Source organism: Motacilla alba, chromosome Z (genome assembly GCF_015832195.1).
Source record: "Motacilla alba alba isolate MOTALB_02 chromosome Z, Motacilla_alba_V1.0_pri, whole genome shotgun sequence".
In the NCBI taxonomy this organism is placed as follows: Eukaryota; Metazoa; Chordata; class Aves; order Passeriformes; family Motacillidae; genus Motacilla; species Motacilla alba.
In genome coordinates, this window is record NC_052046.1 from 784,336 (window position 1) to 803,989 (window position 19,654).

General features: G+C 54.0%; 1 protein-coding gene across 1 annotated transcript in view; it reads right to left on the minus strand.

Moving 5' to 3' along the window:
- Nucleotides 1-4,383: 4,383 nt before the first annotated feature.
- ME2 (malic enzyme 2) overlaps nt 4,384-19,654 on the minus strand; it is a 35,830-nt gene continuing 20,559 nt past the window's right edge. Inside the window, exons 6-16 of the mRNA XM_038124951.1 lie at nt 19,466-19,627; nt 18,732-18,835; nt 17,534-17,643; nt 17,327-17,424; nt 15,819-15,932; nt 15,620-15,734; nt 14,571-14,713; nt 10,086-10,188; nt 9,340-9,410; nt 8,072-8,170; nt 4,384-6,315 (exon numbers count right to left, since the gene is read on the minus strand). Coding sequence (XP_037980879.1) covers nt 6,166-6,315; nt 8,072-8,170; nt 9,340-9,410; nt 10,086-10,188; nt 14,571-14,713; nt 15,620-15,734; nt 15,819-15,932; nt 17,327-17,424; nt 17,534-17,643; nt 18,732-18,835; nt 19,466-19,627 — 1,269 coding nt within the window. The 3' untranslated portion in view covers nt 4,384-6,165. The remainder of the gene's footprint in view (nt 6,316-8,071; nt 8,171-9,339; nt 9,411-10,085; nt 10,189-14,570; nt 14,714-15,619; nt 15,735-15,818; nt 15,933-17,326; nt 17,425-17,533; nt 17,644-18,731; nt 18,836-19,465; nt 19,628-19,654) is intronic.

Genomic DNA, 19,654 nt, shown 5'->3' on the forward strand with positions numbered 1-19,654 from the left:
GGGAGCCCGCCCTGCGGCCGCCTCCGGCTGAGGGAGCGCCGGGCGAGCGGATCCCCGCAACCGATTGGGTCCGAAACAGCGAGTGCTGGAGCTGCACCCGGTCAGGAAAACCCCGGGATCAGCCCGGGCTGGGGGTGAGCAGAGGGAGCGGCCCTGGGAGAAGGAGCTGGGGGTGCTGTGGGGGAGAGCTGGACCTGCCCCAGCCTGAACCCCCTGCCCTGGGCTGAGCCCCAGCGTGGGCAGCAGGGCAGGGGGGATTGTGCCCCTCCGGCTCTGGGCTCAGGTGAGAGCCCACCTGCAGAGCTGCCCCAGCCCTGCTCCAACAGCACAAGGACGTGGAGCTGCTGGAGCCAGCGCAGAGGAGGCCACGGAGATGCTGCCAGGGCTGAGCCCCTCTGCTCTGGAGCCAGCCTGGCACAGCTGGGGCTGTTCAGCTGCACCAGAGAAGGCTCCAGGGACACCTGCGAGCCCCTGCCAGGGCCTGCAGGGGCTCCAGGAGAGCTGCCCAGGCACTGGGGACAAGGCATGCAGGGCCAGCAGCCAGGCAATGGCTTCCCAGGGCCAGAGGGCAGGCCCAGATGGGATATTGGGCAGGAATTGCTGGCTGGGAGGGTGGGCAGGCCCTGGCCCAGGGTGCCCAGAGCAGCTGTGGCTGTCCCTGCATCCCTGGCAGTGTCCCAGGCCAGGCTGGACAGGGCTTGGATCAGCCTGGGACAGTGGAAGGTGTCCCTGCCATGGCAGGAATGGGGCTGGATGGTCATTTAGATTCCCTCCCAACTCCAACCATCCTCTGATTCCGTGACTCTAGGAATAAAGACCTTAAAGACGATCACATCCAACCATTTACAAAGCCCCTTGGCAATGGGACTTTTCCCAGTCCTGAAGAGATCAAGCATTTTTGGGTTTTGTTTTGGTTTTTTTTTCAGAGTAAAAAACATCAGGTACGACTTAGGCAAAGGGAATGCATTTTACTAAGAAAATAGAAGACTAGAACACACATTTCAATAGAGTTACATTATAAAGTAGGAAGAAACCCCAACCACTTCACATTTGACATACAGTTTTAGTTTCAGCTGAGCAGTGACCCTCCCAGGCACAGCCAACCCCGCACAGATCAGGCTGGAACTGTTCTCACAAGCGCCCCAGCAGGCTCACATTGATTTGCATAAGGTAGATATGTTTAAGATAGAAATAAATGCAGATTATTTTGCTGTTTTGTTGACAAAGCAGCCATCCTTAGTCCTAAGAGTATTTTTATTCCCGTTGGGAAGGCTCTGGTTGAAGAACGGATGGGTGAAGCCGATGGTCCGTGGAGGGCTGAGCTCAGTCTGGCGCCAGCCCCACGAGTTTGGGGAGCACGCCAGCCAGCTCGGGGCCGTGCAGCACCCGCAGGACGCGGGGACAGAACCTCCTCAGCTGCAGGTGGTGCCACGGGTGAGTCCTGCCATCCCCGTGCAGAACGGGAGGCACGGGGGAAGCGTTCCGAGCCGTGCTGGACCAGGCTGGGCGCCGGCCGCAGTCCCGCGGGAGCACACGGGGCAGGCAGGTCCACACAGAGTCAAGATGTGCCTCCAGCAGCAGCAGCTGAACGGCTTTGCCCAAATCCAGCTGCCAAGCCATGCAGCAGAGCTTTGCTCTGCATGTCCTGCTCCCGGGTAACACCAGTCCCTGCCTGCCAGCCACGAACGGGGCAGCACTGGGATCGTCCCGAGTGCAGAAATGACAGGGGTTCATCCAGCTGGAAGCATTCGCAGTGAGACTGCAGCCCTGGCTGCTCTCACGCTGATCTGAGAGCTGCAGAAGGCTCTGTGGGATGGCAGAGCAGCTCAGCTCTGGGATGGCAGAGCAGCTCAGCTCTGGGATTACAGAGGAGCTCAGCTCTGGCATGGCAGAGCAGCTCAGCTCTGGGATGGCAGAGCAGCTCAGCTCTGGGATGGCAGAGCAGCTCAGCTCTGGGATGGCAGAGGAGCTCAGCTCTGGGGTGGCAGAGCAGCTCAGCTCTGGGATGGCAGAGCAGCTCAGCTCTGGGATGGCAGAGAAGCTCAGCTCTGGGATGGCAGAGCAGCTCAGCTCTGGGATGGCAGAGCAGCTCAGCTCTGGGATGGCAGAGCAGCTCAGCTCTGGCGTGGCAGAGCAGCTCAGCTCTGGGGTGGCAGAGCAGCTCAGCTCTGGGGTGGCAGAGCAGCTCAGCTCTGGGATGGCAGAGCAGCTCAGCTCTGGCATGGCAGAGGAGCTCAGCTCTGGGATGGCAGAGCAGCTCAGCTCTGGGATGGCAGAGCAGCTCAGCTCTGGGATGGCAGAGCAGCTCAGCCCTGGGCTGGCAGAGGAGCTCAGCTCTGGCATGGCAGAGCAGCTCAGCTCTGGCATGGCAGAGGAGCTCAGCTCTGGGATGGCAGAGCAGCTCAGCTCTGGGATGGCAGAGCAGCTCAGCTCTGGCATGGCAGAGGAGCTCAGCTCTGGGATGGCAGAGCAGCTCAGCTCTGGCATGGCAGAGCAGCTCAGCTCTGCCCCTCTGCAGCCACACACAACCAGCTGGGACTGCCAGGGCCGGAGTCAGCTGAACTGAAACCTGGGTGGGAGCTGTACAATAGTGATCCCCACTCTCCCACAGGAACAGTCACCACGGAGGGCTGCTAACGAGAAACTAAAAGGTGTATGGTTCATCTTGGCAGGTACTACCAGAGGAGTGTGACAGAGTTACTTTATCCCCGTAAAACAGCGTGCTGGAAACAACAGTACAAGAGGAAGACACGCACCGACCACAGGAAACCTGTTACACACCACTCTGCAGGTAAAGTGTCACTTGGTTTGAAGCTTGGAAAAGGAACACAACAGATCAGGATGCATCACTGTCCACAAATGTAACCCAGAACGTGTGCCGGGCGTCACACTGGGGGTTTAAAATGTATCAGACACAATGTTTTAGTTGTCTCCTTCTAGGCCTCAGGTTGGCACCTGGGCAGAGGCTTCAGGAACACACAAACCTTTGCAACATCTTCGAACAGAACCACAGGTATTTTATAAAGAAAGACCCTGCCTCATTAGATACCTTTACTCTCCCCTAAACACTCCACAGGTTGCTGCCAAGAGGCTCAGTCCTGCTCCTGCTGATTTTAAGGAAGCAAGGATTGGACAAATCCTGGAAAAGACTGACCTCAGCCAAGTTCCTGATGCTCTCAGAAGGGTTCTGCACACCCCACGGAGACATGGAAGACAGTCTTTTACAAAATCATTTGGAGGGCAAGTCACGGGGGCTGTGTGACAAGCTACAACACTGGTGGTCCTTTAGGTGACGTATTTTTTGAACTTACACTATGTAACATGACAAAATGCATCCTGGTGACACCTGTTTCCCTTTGCATACTGTCTAAGAGAATTTTCTGTACAGATAAAGACCAGTAAATATTTTGAATAAACCAGCAAACAGAAAAAAAATCATGTTAAGTAGAATATGAAAAAGGAAACTGGTTCCTTACTAGCCAGCGAGATTAGCAGTTGCAATTAGTTCAAGGATTAATTGTACCTGAAGGAAAACTGAACATGAATCTATGTATCTTAAAATCCCACGTATGAAAAAAAAATAATTCTGGAGAAGATGAGAGTGAAATGGACTTAAAACTCTGTGAGCTGACAGGTTACCTGTTGCCAGCAGGAAGCAATGGCTGCACATCGAAGGGAAAATCCCACCATGTCCACACTGCAAGCTGCAGAGGATCCCCAGAGGCAGACAGAGCCCGGCCCAGGTGTGGCTGGCACCTCCCAGCTGGGACAGGGCACAGAGCCAGCCAGACCTCCAGCACAGCCCGGGGCTGCTCCTGACAGGGACTGCTGCTCCCGCACCTCTGCAGCGGCATTTCCAGAATTACCATGAAAATCCCGCTGCCAGGCAGGTCTCGGCAATCGCTGCCGGCTCCGGGGAGGCGGTGCCAGAAGGGGCAAGGGCGGCTCAGAGCAGCGTCCCCCTGAGCCTGACTGCGGCAGGAGCTCCCTCTGGGAACGGGATTGCTTCTGCCCAAAGCAGGAGCTGCCTCCCCAGGCCACAGCCTCTCCTGAGCGCTGCCGAGGGCCACTGGCTGCGGACAGCAGCCGCAATCCTTGGAAACAAAACAATCGGGCTGAAGGGTGGATACTTGCTTCCTAAGGCAGGGCTAGGCAGCGGCTCCCCCGCCTCTGTGATCACTCCTGGCTGGGACATGATATCAGTGCGTTTTGGGTGTTTTTGTCACTCATCTGTCTGACTGGCTGCTGGCAGAAGGGAGGAAGCGTGTGTTCCCAGCACTCCGGAATCCAGTGATGCACGACTCCACTGGCACAATACAACAGGCTTGAGATAGAGCTGGATTTTCAGAAGGCAAAAATAATTCATACATCGAATAAATAATGTCTCTTTCAGTAAGATCGCTAATTTAAATACGATACAAACAAGGCATAGCAAAAATAGATGAAAAAAGCACTCTTTGTAAAAACATCCTGTGTGTGTGTGTGTTGGTGTCTTTTGTACATTCACTTGCAAGTGCAAGCTCCTGCCCGTGTGCATGCCAGCACTCAGCAGTGAAGCACTTCCAGCCCCACCACACAACACTTTACCACAGCTTGAACACCACAGGTTCTTCCCCACATCACTCTTTTCTGTGTTTATATAATCAGTCTTCTTTCCCCACACAGGCAGCACCTTCCCAAAGTTTACTGTTCTTTGTGTGAATACAATTTCAGAGCCAGAGATGAGGCTGGAGGCGCCTGAGGGGGTACTGAGACCATTCTCCCTGCTCTGTCCTGGCCTGTTCTGTGGAGACTGCATTTTCCTGTGTAACTGAGGATACGGGAGCAGTGCTTGCCATGGGTAAATCCTGAGCAAGCTTTGCTTTACCTCTTTGGATGATGTCTGCCAGCACAGCACTGCCTGTTTATTTACTCCTGTCCTTCTCCTGCCTTGCTGCAGCCAGCTGGAGCAGCCCGGTATCTTTATTTCTGCTCCTGGCACGTGGCTGCTCTCACTGCAGGGAGCACACGTGGGCAGCCACAGGCTGCCTCTTTTGGGTCCAGTGCTCACACTGACCGGAGCATTCGGGACCGAGGCCTCAGGAGCATTCAGCCAGACTCGTGTGAAAGGCTGCCTGACAACATTCCTGCTCCAGCCCCCAGCAGCTGCCTACGGGATGCTGGCTCCAAGGGAGTCCACTTTGGAGCTTTCCAGTCAGCTCTGTCACAAAACATCACACACGAGTCTTTTTGTGAGAACAAGGGAGAAAACAACCTGGCTTAAACAAAACAGAATCTTGAAAAAATTAAAAAAAAAATTAAAAATTAGGTAAAGATCCTTTGGTGCATCATTTTGCAGTCCACTGCTTAAAATCTCCTAGTAAAATCTCAAAAAGATTTCCATAAATTACTTCAGGTCCTACCTCTACCCAATAAAATCTATTCTGTGACAGCATGGCTTCGTTTTTAAAAGCTATTAAGTGGTTAGTATTATTTTCAGGCTTCCCAAGAACAATTTGAACTAGCTCACATTTTTCCTGAGAACAGATTTCACGGAGTGATGAAAACAAAGCTGCAAACTTTGCTGCAGACTCCACACGTGTACATCTCGCTGCTCCTCAAGGAAACAGCAGCCAATGCCACAAGGGTGTCTGGACATGTGCATCTCTAAACATTAAACAAAACTGAAGGCCCATCAGACTCCTGAAGTTGTCTTTAACTGCCCTTTTGTTTTTTTCTAGACAAGTGGTCTCCCTTGATGTCACAGCAAATGCAGCGTGACAACACCAGGACAATTAGAAGACTGATTATTAAAGGCAGAAATAAATAATTCTGGAGATCAGCAGCGATGAGAGAGCTACAGTTTATCATCAAACGCACATAGCTAAAATATCATTAATGGAATTTGGAGTGGTGCTGGCTCTGAGCTAGAAGTGCAATGTTATTGTTTAAATCGATTTTGGAGGGCTCTCTCATCCCTGTGGCAGATCATCCGTACAGTTCATCAGGTACTTGGGAGAAATCAGGTGAAAAACAGGGCGTAAGGGGGGGGAAAAAAACCCAAAAAAAAGGCAACGAAATGAGCGCAAATAAATTAGAGGAGTGACAGATCATGATTACAGTTGGTCTGAGGAGGGGATCCCTGCAGAGTAGCGGCGCTGCCTGAGGAGCGGGCGCGGGGCTGCGTCAGTGCACCTTGGACTCGGGCCAGTCGTACACGTCGGGCATGAAGGACTCGTACTCGTAGGTCCAGACCTTGGAGCGGATGTAGCGGTTCTTGTCGGCCGGCTCGGGGTAGTGGAAGGCCATGTTGTTGGCGTACAGGAACTCCATCACCTGGGGAGGGAAGGCCACGGCTCGGAGCCCGGCAGCGCGCGCCGCTCGCCGCGCGGGCACGGCCAGGGGACGCGCTCTGCCCGGGAAGCGGCTCCTGAACCCCAGCATGGGGCATCCTTGGGCATAAAACAGCTGACTGGCAAGCAGAAAGGAGCAGGAAAGCTGCTGACAGGCAAAGGGTGTCACCCTGAGTAAGTGATGCTTACAGCTTCTCGCAATTACATTGATAAAAAGATGCCTGCTTGCCTTGTGGGCAGAGCACAGCTACCAACCAAGAGAGGCAGGGACAGAGCTACCAACCAAGAGAGGCATGGACAGAGCTACCAACCAAGAGAGGCAGGGACAGAGCACAGCTACCAACCAAGAGAGGAATGGACAGAGTACAGCTACCAACCAAGAGAGGCAGGGACAGAGCACAGCTACCAACCAAGAGAGGCATGGACAGAGCAGAGCTACCAACCAAGAGAGGCATGGAAAGCACAGCTACCAACCAAGAGAGGCATGGACAGAGCACAGCTACCAACCAAGAGAGGCAGGGACAGAGCACAGCTACCAACCAAGAGAGGCATGGAAAGCACAGCTACCAACCAAGAGAGGCATGGACAGAGCACAGCTACCAACCAAGAGAGGCAGGGACAGAGCACAGCTACCAACCAAGAGAGGCAGGGACAGAGCACAGCTACCAACCAAGAGAGGCAGGGACAGAGCTACCAACCAAGAGAGGCACGGACAGAGCTACCAACCAAGAGAGGCACGGACAGAGCTACCAACCAAGAGAGGAATGGACAGAGCACAGCTACCAAGCAAGAGAGGCACGGACAGAGCACAGCTACCAACCAAGAGAGGCAGGGACAGAGCACAGCTACCAACCAAGAGAGGCAGGGACAGAGCACAGCTACCAACCAAGAGAGGCAGGGACAGAGCACAGCTACTAACCAAGAGAGGCATGGACAGAGCTACCAACCAAGAGAGGCAGGGACAGAGCACAGCTACTAACCAAGAGAGGCCTGGACAGAGCTACCAACCAAGAGAGGCATGGACAGACCAACCAAGAGAGGCAGGGACAGAGCTACCAACCAAGAGAGGCAGGGACAGAGCAGAGCTACCAAGCAAGAGAGGCAGGGACAGAGCACAGCTACCAACCAAGAGAGGCCTGGACAGAGCTACCAACCAAGAGAGGAATGGACAGAGCAGAGCTACCAATTAATGCATGGGCAAAGCAGAGCTACCAATCAAACAATGCATGGACAAAGTGGAGCTACCAATCAAACAATGCATGGACAAAGTGGAGCTACCAATCAAACAATGCATGGACAAAAAAGAGCTACCAATTAATGCATGGGCAAAGCAGAGCTACCAATCAAACAGTGCATGGCTGGGCAGACCAAGATGAGAAGTAAATATAAACAATGTTTAGAAGCACAATAAACAGCTTTTGCTAAATTCACAGCGAATCATGCAGAGTCCTTTGTCTTTTCTCCTCAGCACTTCAGCACTTCTTTACATCCCCACACGCCTTAGCTGGGGTCTCAAAACTGAATTTCAGGAATCAGAGGGGAGCAATTTTGGCTCATCGTGGCTGCCAAGCTGAAGCATCCCACAAAAAGAACATTTTTATACACTTCTCCTACTGCAGGCACAAAGAACTGGGTGTTGCCCAAGCAGCTCATATTCAAGGGTCACACTGTGCAACTCAGCAGGTTAATGTACACATAAACCACTTTTACTGCACTGCAATTTTATATTTCATACTCACCTTAACAGCAATATAAATAGAAACTTCCCTGATATTGGACAGTGGAGGATAAAGTCTTCCTTGTGCAAGCTCTTCATCTGTCAACTGTTCTGCCAATGCCTGAGTCAGAGAAACAAACACTTTTTATTTTCTGCGCCCCAAATGTGACTGATAACGTGCCAGAAGACCTGAGAGAATCAAGTTGCAGTGCTCTTAGCACCAGAGTGCTCCCAAAGCACTGCAGTGAGGCACTCAGGACCTCAACATTTCAGTTCGAGGAACTGAGAATCAGCACACTGACTGCAAGCACTTGGCAAAACCAGCTCTGGTATTTGGGGGTGAATTCCCCACTGCAAGCACTTAGCAAAACCAGCTCTGGTATTTTGGGGGATTGTAGGAATGTGCCCCCTGTGGACAGAGTGACAGAACCTTCCTCTGTCCCCCAGAAAGGAAAGAGCCCAGAACTTTCTCCCAGTGATCAGGTAGAAAAGTCACTGATAGGACCTTGGGGACTTCACCTCAAGTTTGGGGACAGCTAATTGGCCATGAGCCAAAAGGTCCTGCCTGGGCCATTTAGCAGAAAAGGACAGAACAAAGAAACCAAATGGCTTTTGTGAGGTGTCTTTACCAGGAGCACAATCTGTGGCACCTGGATCGGTTTGAGTTTGTTATTTTGCCTTTATTAAACCTTTTTTGTTCCTGCCGCTGTCACATCAGCCTCCTGCTCCTTTCATGCCCTCCAAAGAATGCTGAGCTATTCTGGGGTGTAACGTTGGGGTGTTGAGAGCTCATCAGATCAGCTCGAAACCCCAGGCAAAACGGTACAGGGGATGAAGTCCTCACTGCAAGCACTTAGCAAAACGAGCTCTGGTATTTGGGGGTGAATTCCCCACTGCAAGCACTTAGAAAAACCAGCTCTGGTATTTTGGGGGGATGAAGTCCTCACTGCAAGCACTTAGCAAAACGAGCTCTGGTATTTTGGGGGGTGAATTCCCCACAGCCACAGAAACCCCTGGCCACAGAGCCAGCTGCAGAACCCAGGGCAGGGCAGGGGACAGCCCTGCTGCCACAGTAATTCACACAGACAACACACAGCTGCAATGGAACCTGACTCCCTGATTCTTGACACAACTTTGTCTGCTCAAAACATTTTTTTTCCCCGCTGTGGAGGGACAAGCCAACAGAAACCAAACAGGAAACCACCGTGCTTCAGCAGGATTTGAGAAAAGTGCCCATCAAGTCATCCCTGTCGTGTCAGAAGCCACAGCCTGCTGTGCTCCCAGACTTACCTTGGCAGCCTCCAGGAAAACCTTATCACTGATGTGCCGGACGCTGCTGAGGATCACCGCCAGAGCCACGCCTGCAAGAAATCACTGCCAGTTAGGGCCACAGCACTTCAAATGTGCAGCCTGCTGCACGGAGCTGCCACTCATCTCCAGCGTTATCCCTGGAAACCTTCCCGCAGCTTTCTGCACGCACTGACAGAGCCATGGGATGGCTTGGCTTAAGGATCATCTCGTCCCAGCCCTGCCTCGGCAGGGACACCTTCCTCACTCACAGCACTGCCACCACGGGTGCAGCCACGGCCACTGCAGGTGGCTTCCAGAAGGGGCTGGAGCTCTGCAGCTCAGGGAGGGAAGGGCAAGGCACAGGAATATTCCCAGTGATACTTTTCTACCCCCCTTGTGCCCATACTCTGGGAGTTATTAACATAACTTCGAGTGCATATTAACATCTGTTTTCTCCTTTCCTCCCCAAACAAGCAGCAAAACCACAATGCAGCAGCTTCCAAAGCCTTTAATAACACCCTTCTGTTTTCTCAGTGACATCCAGCAGGGTTTGCTCACTGCGGATGCGTGTGCCCCACATGCAGCCTGAACTGACTGTCAGGCAGCCACTCACTTCTCCAAGCTCTCAAATGCTGGCAACACCTCTGCATGCTGCTTCATGCCGTGCCTCGAGCAGCACGGCAGCCCAAGGAAAGGTGCAGGCAGCTCAGTGTCAGAGATTAAAGGGTTGCAGTTTCATGTGTTACCTGGAAAGATGTAAGCGTTGTTTCCTTGGCCCGGTTTGAAGGTCCTTCCATCCTTCAGAGTGACCAGCTCGAAGGGGCTGCCGCTGGCAAACAGGCACCGGCCCTGGCGGGAGGAAGGGAAGGGAGGAAGGGTTGGTGTGGCAGCTGGGCAGGGACGGAGCCTGGAGCAGCCACCGGGAGCCAGGGGCCAGCAGGGGACATGGGGCTCTGATCACCCTGCAGTGAGGACATGGGGCTCTGATCACCCTGCAGTGAGGACATGGGGCTCCGATCACCCTGCAGTGAGGACATGGGGCACTGATCACCCAGGGGACATGGGGCACTGATCACCCAGGGGACATGGGGCTCTGATCACCCTGCAGTGAGGACATGGGGCACTGATCACCCTGCAGTGAGCAGGGGACATGGGGCTCTGATCACCCTGCAGTGAGGGCAGGGGACATGGGGCTCTGATCACCCTGCAGTGAGGACATGGGGCACTGATCACCCGCTTGGAGGGACTGACCCATGCAGCCCCGCTGTGTTACCCCTTTCCAGCCCCACAGGCACAGGCCAGACCCCCAGGGACCCTGCAGACTCATGAGTAATGGCCACTGCCCGAGCAGGCTGCAGCACAAGCGGGAATAAAAGGTCACTTTCTCACTGGAGGGCGTGGGGGAGAGGGAGGAGCTGCTGTGTCAGACTGCTGCTGCTGGGAGCAATCAGAGCAGTGAATAATGCGGGTTGCTAATGCTTCCTTTGGAAAGGATTTCAATTTGCACCAAATGTCAAAACGCATCTGAGTGTGAACCACACCCTCTAGATAAATGACCCTCTTCTCAAGCAGCAAAGCCCCTGAAAACAAAAAAAAAAATCCTGACTTTCTTTTGAGTAACAGGTTCAGGAACCTGAGTTTAAGACCTTTAAGGCTCCCAGGACTACTGTGCTTGAAAACAAATTACCAAAGAGGCTGAATGCTCTGGAACTGTGGATGTCAGGGCATAGCCACGACAAGAGCCTTTTGGTGGAGGGAGCAAAGCAGATGGGCGCAGGAGGGGACAGGACCAAAAGAGAAAGCAAATTAAAAGGCAGCAGAAGCCCTCAGAACACACAGGGGCATCGACAGCCTTTTACAGGTGCCATCTAGTGGGAAAAAAAAATGAGGAACGGAAGGTTAGGATGGTGTCTTTGTTTCTTTGTTGCTTCTAGTGTAGCCACCCAGGCAGGATCAGGCTGTCCCCGAGGCTTGGGGACACACGGGGTGGCAGCTCTGATCCCTAACAGCCTGACAAATTGCATTAGCTGTGTGACACAGCCAGTGAGGCTGGAGATTTCCAGAGAGCCACACAATAGCCAGGGCTCTGGAGTCCATTCCCTGGGTAATTGCTGCATCTTGAAGGGAAAATACATTTTGAAGGGCAAGCTAGTGCCCAGCTCAGGACATTTCAGAGAAGCAAAGAGCATGGTGAAAACAGACAGCTGGGCTGCAGCAAAGTTTAAAGAGACATAAACACTGCAGAATTTATGAGCAAGGACTGGAACAAAACTACCCCAGCTCATTTACTGGCCAGCAGGGCTTAATTGTCCAAATAATCCACATGTACGAGCAACTGGGAACACAGAATAACATTAATATAAGAAAAAATGGATTCAATACAGGAAAAAACCCAAAGATCTCCTCTGCACTGGGCTCAAACTTTGCCAACAGCACTGTGCTCTTCCTGTGGGGCAGATGCCACCACGCCTGACCCCAGGGAGCCTCTGCCCCTGACAGGGGGGCATGCTGAGGGCCAGCTCCCTGGGGCTCAGCTCTCAGCCACGGCAAACTCAGCCTCTTGCCTGAAAACACCTCTTCATCTGCTGCTATTCCATGAGAAGTGCAAGCAAAAACCAGGCTGGCTCCCCCTCCAACTGTGCTCCTGGCCTCCTTCAGCTGGAGATGGCAGCAGTTTCTACATTTATTTATGCCAACTGAAGTCTTGGTTGCACAGCTAACTCCTGTTTACCTCCTGTCCAAGACACTGGAGTTTATACACTGAAACACTGCCCAGCTCACTGCTCTGGATAATGCAAGGTATCTCAGAGATATTAAACCACCCTATTTTAAAAGCGTGTCCAGGGCAGGGAACGGAGCTGGGAAGGGACTGGAGCCCCAGGAGAGGCTGAGGGAGCTGGGAAGGGGCTCAGCCTGGAGCAAAGGAGGCTCAGGGGGGACCTTGTGGCTCTGCACAGCTCCTGACAGGAGGGGACAGCCGGGGGGGGGGTCGGGCCCTGCTCCCAGGGAACAGGGACAGGAAGAGAGGGAACAGCCTCAGGCTGAGCCAGGGCAGCTCAGGGTGGACATCAGGGAAAATTTCTTTACCTAAAGGTCTGTCCATCCCTGGCACAGCTGCCCAGGACAGCGGTGGAGTCCCTATCCCTGGAGGGGTTTAACAGCCATGTGGCTGTGGCACTTGGGGACATGGGACAGTGGTGGCCTTGGCCGAGCTGGGGAATGGTTGGACTCATGGCCTTGGAGGGCTTTTCCAACCCAGATGATCCTACTGATAAGAGATAAGCTCCAGACTTTGTCCAGAGGCTGCTGCTCCAGGGCTCCCTCTGCAGCAGCAGTTCCCTGACCTGACAGCCCCAGGAATGTGGAACAGAGTCCGGCTGTGAGATGGGGACAGTGGAGTGCCACCCTCGCAGGGTGACACTGCCACTGCTGGGGCTGAGATGCTGAGCCCCGTGGGAGTGCAAGGGAGGAGCTCAGTCTGCAGCAGGAGACAAGGAAAGCTCTCCACCCACCCATTTTCACACACCAGCCACTTGATTTGGGACTGGATTAAAAGAAGGGAAATAGAAAAGAAGGAGTCCCCTCAAAAGCTGCAGCCCTGGAGCCAGCAGGCAGGGGCTGAGGCCAGCTCAGGGATCCAGCAGCTGCAGGACAGGAGCAGCAGCCAGCACAGAGACCCAGCAGCTGCAGGACAGGAGCAGCAGCCAGCACAGAGACCCAGCAGCTGCAGGACAGGAGCAGCAGCCAGCACAGAGACCCAGCAGTGCAGGACAGGAGCAGCAGCCAGCACAGAGACCCAGCAGTGCAGGACAGGAGCAGCAGCCAGCACAGAGACCCAGCAGTGCAGGACAGGAGCAGCAGCCAGCACAGGGATCCAGCAGTGCAGGACAGGAGCAGCAGCCAGCACAGAGCCCCAGCAGCTGCAGGACAGGAGCAGCAGCCAGCACAGAGCCCCAGCAGCTGCAGGACAGGAGCAGCAGCCAGCACAGAGAGCCAGCAGCTGCAGGACAGGAGCAGCAGCCAGCACAGGGATCCAGCAGTGCAGGACAGGAGCAGCAGCCAGCACAGAGCCCCAGCAGCTGCAGGACAGGAGCAGCAGCCAGCACAGAGCCCCAGCAGCTGCAGGACAGGAGCAGCAGCCAGCACAGAGACCCAGCAGTGCAGGACAGGAGCAGCAGCCAGCACAGGGATCCAGCAGTGCAGGACAGGAGCAGCAGCCAGCACAGAGCCCCAGCAGCTGCAGGACAGGAGCAGCAGCCAGCACAGAGCCCCAGCAGCTGCAGGACAGGAGCAGCAGCCAGCACAGGGATCCAGCAGTGCAGGACAGGAGCAGCAGCCAGCACAGGGATCCAGCAGTGCAGGACAGGAGCAGCAGCCAGCACAGGGATCCAGCAGCTGCAGGACAGGAGCAGCAGCCAGCACAGGGATCCAGCAGTGCAGGACAGGAGCAGCAGCCAGCACAGAGACCCAGCAGTGCAGGACAGGAGCAGCAGCCACCCAGAGCCCCAGGGCCCTGCTGTGTCTGTCCCACCTCCCTCCACTGTAGAGGCCACCTGCCTCACACAAAAACCTGTGCAGAGTGACAACAGACTGTCTTCATAAAGGCAAAACCAGGGTCTGGACGTGTTGTCAGGATAATGGTGGAGCATACTAAGGAAAAACCAGCCCAAATCCCCAGTGGGAGCCCTGCAGGGTGCAGTGGCCCCAGGGCAGGGTGCAGAACCAGGCGTGTTTGCTCCTGGCTGACTCATTCCAACGCCTGGTGGTGCCAGGACAGGAGTGCCACCTCTGCCCGGGGAGCACAGGGTCCCAGGGGGCACTGCTGGTGGCACCTGCAGGACTGGTGCAAGCCCAGCTCCTGCCCTGCTCCAAGGACTCTCTCAGCCATTACATTGCAAAGCTTGCATGGAGGCTCTGCTGCGAGGCCAACAGGCTTCATCAAAACACAAAATAATTAAAAAGAGCTGTGAGAAACAAGAGTTAATTTGCCACAGTACTTAAGGCCATTCTCTTAAAAAAGCAGTAACAAGATTCAGGCTGCTTTAAGCTTTGCAAAACGTCATCACCTAAAAATCCAGACCTCTTTTCCAACCCCCCCCAGTGAGTTTTGCCAGGAGGCGAGGCAGAGCTGCGTTCCCACGCCACTGAGCCCAGCAGCAGCAGAGCAATCTGAGCTCTGGTGCTCAGGCACTCCCCAGCAGCCCCACGGCAGCAGCCCCCAGCTCACACACCTCTGTCAGCGTGTAGGCCTCCTCTGCTGTGCACTCAGCCTTCACCGTGGGGTTGCTCAGTGCGAATATGATGGGCCGCTCGTTGATGGACGCCATGGCTTTGAGCACGTCCTGCGTGAAGAGACGCCCTGCCCCAGCAACTCCTGGGGGAGAGGGGAACACACAAAACCACAATCAAGGCTGGCTGCCTTGGGGCAGGGACAGCCACCCCACACCGAGCTCATGGCAGCCCTCCTGGCAGCCTCCCCCCAGAGCAAAGCTCCTCTGGCAGCTGGAGATGGAGACCAGGCCCTGCTCCTGGCTGGCTGACACTCACGATTTCCACAGCAACATCCACTGAGTGTGCTCCAGGAGCCTATTTCATGCTATTTTTTGGTGTTGATGAGTACAAGGAACACGGTCCTGGATAAGGAAGTGGGAATTCCGTGTGCTTTGTGGATGATTCATCCCTGCTGGGTGTTAGCTGTGCAGTGCACACCTGACACTGGTGCTCACACCCAAACCCAGAGGTACCAACACACAGCTGTGATGTTTGTACAGTGGCTACAAGCTCCAGGGTGCCCAGCCAAAAAAACCCTCTCCTTTTCCAAATAAATCGCGTGCCAAGGAAACTGCAGTCACGCCAGGAAACACCTGTAATCCTGTCTGCTCTCTGCAGACAGCCACAGCTGTAAATAACTGCCTACAGATGTCAGTGACCTCAGGGTGCTGGCCATCTGCAGCATGCAACTGCTGCTTCCAGCTGTGCTGCTGGAAAAGCCTGACCACAGCGGGTGACTGGGGGACAGAGGGTCAGGAAACACCCCAACAACTCCAGTTAGGGAACTCCTGTAGGAAACACAAGGGTTGTGGCTGCTCTCTGTCACTAAGGACACAAGGCTCAGAAGGAGCACCACAGCTTGGTGTACTTTTAAGAGGAAAATTGACCTCGCACTTCCATCTTATTTACACCAGCGGAAATGCAGATGGCCGTCACCAAGCTCCCCGGAGCCCTGATAGCAAATTAAGAGCAGTAAAAAGCCAAATTACAGAAAAACAATCTCACTCACCGATGATAGCTGAAGGCCGAAGTACATTCACTGCCTCTACAAATGTCTTTGGTATGTCCTCTGGAGCCTGATGTGCAAACGGCTCCTGGTGGGAATCCACCTTCTGTTCTCGGCCCTGCAGGTAAAACACTGGTTACCCTGTGAGGGCAGGGCAGTGCTCACCCGTGCTGGGGCATTCCCAGGCGGGCTGCAGCCCTACCTGGACCAGCAAGCCGTGCTTGTCAAACATCCACACCCTCCTGGAGGCCTCCTCGTGGGAAACGCCGCTTTCCATCATGGCCATGACAATGAGGTTGGCAATTCCCAGGGCGGCCTGGAGGATGAGAGGACTCACGTTTGTGACAGGTCACAGAAGAGGTCTGCCATCAGGCCCCACAAAACCCCTCAGAGAGCCTCCTCTGAGACACAGGAGGTGTTTCCCTGTGTGGAGCAGCCCCCTGGGACAGCAGTGACCAGCTGCAGGCAGGATAGCAGGGATGGCAGCTCTCCCAGGTGCTGTGAGCTGTGCCAGCTCAGCAGCCACACCAGGGCAGGGACAGAAGTGTGTAGTTATGATATTTTATGAAAATCCTTTTGTCAGGGTTTTCTTCTCTTGAGAAGCTGAGGGGCCTCAGGAACAACTGTAAACAATGACTATCTGCTGCTGTGGAATGCAACAGGTGGAGCTGTGACTGGTCTCATGTGAGTGTTTCTAATTAATAACTAATCAAGGATCCAGCTGTTCAGACTCTTTAAGTTAGTTACAAGACTTTGTTATTCATTCTACTTTATTTTTGTTTCACCTTCTGATGCATCTTTTTCTCTCTTTTTTAGTATAGCTTTAATATAGCATTTTTAATATAATATATATTATAATATAATAAACCAGCTTTCTAAAACATAGAGTCAAAATTTCTCATCTCTCATCCTTATCCTAGCTGCCCTGAAGACCATATCTGGACAACAAATAATCAGTTGTTTACATTTGTTCCTGAGGCCCCTCAGCTTCTCAGAAGAAGAAAATCCTGACAAAAGGGATAAAATATCATAACTACAGAAGTGCTCATCCCTCCTGCCACCAAACCAAGCCGTGCCCTGCGCTCCCAGCCTGGCCCCTGCCCCAGGCAGGGCTGGCAGAGGGCAGCAGGAGGCTGAGCTGGCCCCTGTCCCCTCCCTGGTGGGAGAAATGAGGCACAGTGAGATGCAGAGCAGGGCTCGGTGCAGCACCGGCCAATTACTGCCACCAGCGCCTTTCCCCAGATGGAGAACTCAGATAATTAAGTCATTTTGTCAGCACCACAGGAGCAATTGTGCTGATGCACCGAGAAGCACAGGGCTGCTCCTGGCACTGCAGCACCAGCAACTGGGGCCTGCTGCAAACTCAATCACCTTGCTGAGAAAGACTGCCTGTGCTTCCCTGCGGAGCTGTAAAAATCAACACGATCTTGGTCTCACTACACCATGATTTTATGGTGAGTTTCCCTTCAAATACACACAAGTCCCTGGTGCTTTTTTCAAGGCCGTGCAGGGAAATGAAGAATGTGAGTCCCTGCAAATGTTAAACACCTTTCACACAGCGCTGTTTAGGCAGAGTCCTTTCTGCTAATGCACTTCAGCTGGCATTATACGAAAAGTTCTGCAATGGAGCTCAGAGCAGGCAAACCTCCACGATGAGAAAACACAGATTTTAAATCTCTCTTGCTGCTCTGGGCCCTCAAGAGGACTCACCTCTCCCGCTCCAAGGAACAGCACTTTCTGGTCTGTAAGTGGTTTCCCAGTGGCTTTCTGGGCTGCCAGCAGTCCTGCCAAGGCCACCGAGGCTGTCCCTGCGAGAGCAGAGCAAATCTGAGGGCAGCTGAACGCGTCTACGTGGCAGGCTGTGGCTTTGGGAAGAGCTCCTGCACGGATATTCAGGAACACAAACTAAGGGTGTACCTTGGATGTCATCATTGAAGGTACAGTACTTCTCTCTGTACTTCCTCAGGAAGCGGAAAGCATTGTGGTTCCCGAAGTCCTCGAACTGGATGAGCGTGTTCTGGCCATACCTGGAGGAGATGGCAAGCGCCCCCATCAGCGGCCAGAGGCAGGGGAGAGCAGCAGAGCCTGCACCTCACCCCTTATCTGCGGCAGCAGGCTGCGCTCAGGCAGAGCCAGCAGCCCTGCCTCGTCACAGACAGCGACGGGCAGCGCGCTCCGTGTCACCCCAGGGACAGACACACGGCCTGCCCCAGCTTCTGGTGCCTTCCTCACCCCCTGGGGGCTGCACTTTGGCCACAATAACCCCTGCAACGTCACAGGCTGGGGACAGTGTGGCTGGACAGTGCTCAGGTGGAAAGGGACCTGGGGGTGCTGGTGACAGCCGGCTGAACATGAGCCAGCAGCGTGCCCAGGTGGCCAAGAAGGGCAATGGCTCCTGGCCTGGATCAGGAATGGTGTGGCCAGCAGGAGCAGGGAGGTCATTCTTGCCCTGTGCTCAGCTCTGGTGAGGCCACACCTCGAGGGCTGTGCCCAGCTCTGGCCCCTCAGCTCAGGAGGGACATTGAGACACTGGAGAGCATCCAGAGGAGGAATGGTGAGGCCACACCTCGAGTGCTGTGCCCAGCTCTGGCCCCTCAGTTTAGGGGGATGTTGAGAGGCTCGAGCGTGTCCAAAGGAGAGCAGTGAGGCTGGAGAGGGGCTGGGAACACGAGCCGTGTGAGGCACGACTGAGGGAGCTGGGGGTGTTCAGCCTGGAGAAAAGGAGACTCAGAGGTGACCTTGTCACTCTCTGCAGCTCCTGAAGGGTGGCTGTGCTGAGCTGGGGTCGCTCTCTTTCTCCGGGCACCCACAGACAGAACAAGAGGACACAGTCTCAGGCTGCGCCAAGGGAGATCCAGGCTGGAATTGAGGAGGAAGTTTTTCACAGAAAGAGTGGGCAAACACTGGAATCATCTGCCCAGGGAGGTGGTGGAGTCACCATCCCTGGATGTGTTTAAAAACAGACTGGATGTGGCACTGGGTGCCATGATCTGGTTGAGGTGTTAGAACATGGCTTGGACTCGATGATCTTAAAGGTCTCTTCCAACCCAGAAATTCTGTGATTCTGTGACTCTGTGCTCCAAGGACAGCGTGTGAGGGCTGCACCCTGTCCTACCTGTCTGTGATGGCCTCCATGAACTCGTCGATCAGGTCGTCGTAGACCTGCGAGCGATCCCTCTTCTGGTACAGCCCCATGTAGAAGGGATCCTTCAGCAGGGTCTGCAGGAGAACGAGCCAGGGAGAGCAGCAGCGTGAGCCCCTTCCCCAGTGCCCACCCAGCACAGCTCACGGGAGCACACTTCACACTGCCCCAGCCCACACCAGCGCTCTGTAATTGCAGCTGGCACTCGGCGCTGCTGATGGCTGCTTTTAAAACAGAACAGATCGATACTGCGAACAACAAACTGCTTTAATAAATCTCATTCCCATTTCCAGCTTCTTAAAAGTCGAGTCAAAACCGACTGCCTATTCTGCAGGGTTCCAGCATTCCAATTACTTCCAAATGCACCCTTTCATGGACAAATCAATGGGCACTTTTAAATCCCTGTATAGTGAATTCCAAACCTTTTACCCTTTGCATAAAATATTCGGGTTTATCTTAGTAACAGGGCTCAAAAAAAAAAAAAGAAAAACCCTGGAATCCTAGAACTCCCTTTTCTAGGAACTCTTCCACTGCACCCTTTTCTCCAGGCAGGGTCGGGGTGCGTTTGCCTCTCCTGGGGCTCTCCTCACTTTTTGGGGGTACTCCTTTGGACCACAGCTTGCCCACACTCCCCAGTTACAGTATGGAATGTTTCTAAAAAGACCACCCCCATTTTTATGGGTAACTCATTTTTAGGGGTGACTCACCGTGTTATCAGTCCCAACGTCGATGCACACAGGCAGGCATTTATCTGGGTGTATCCCTGCACAGGCTGTGTACAAACACAGCTTTCCCACTGGAATTCCCATCCCGTACACCCCCAGGTCTCCAAGACCCAATATTCTTTCTCCATCAGTGACGACAACAGCCTGATGAAAAAAAAAACCCAACAAAAA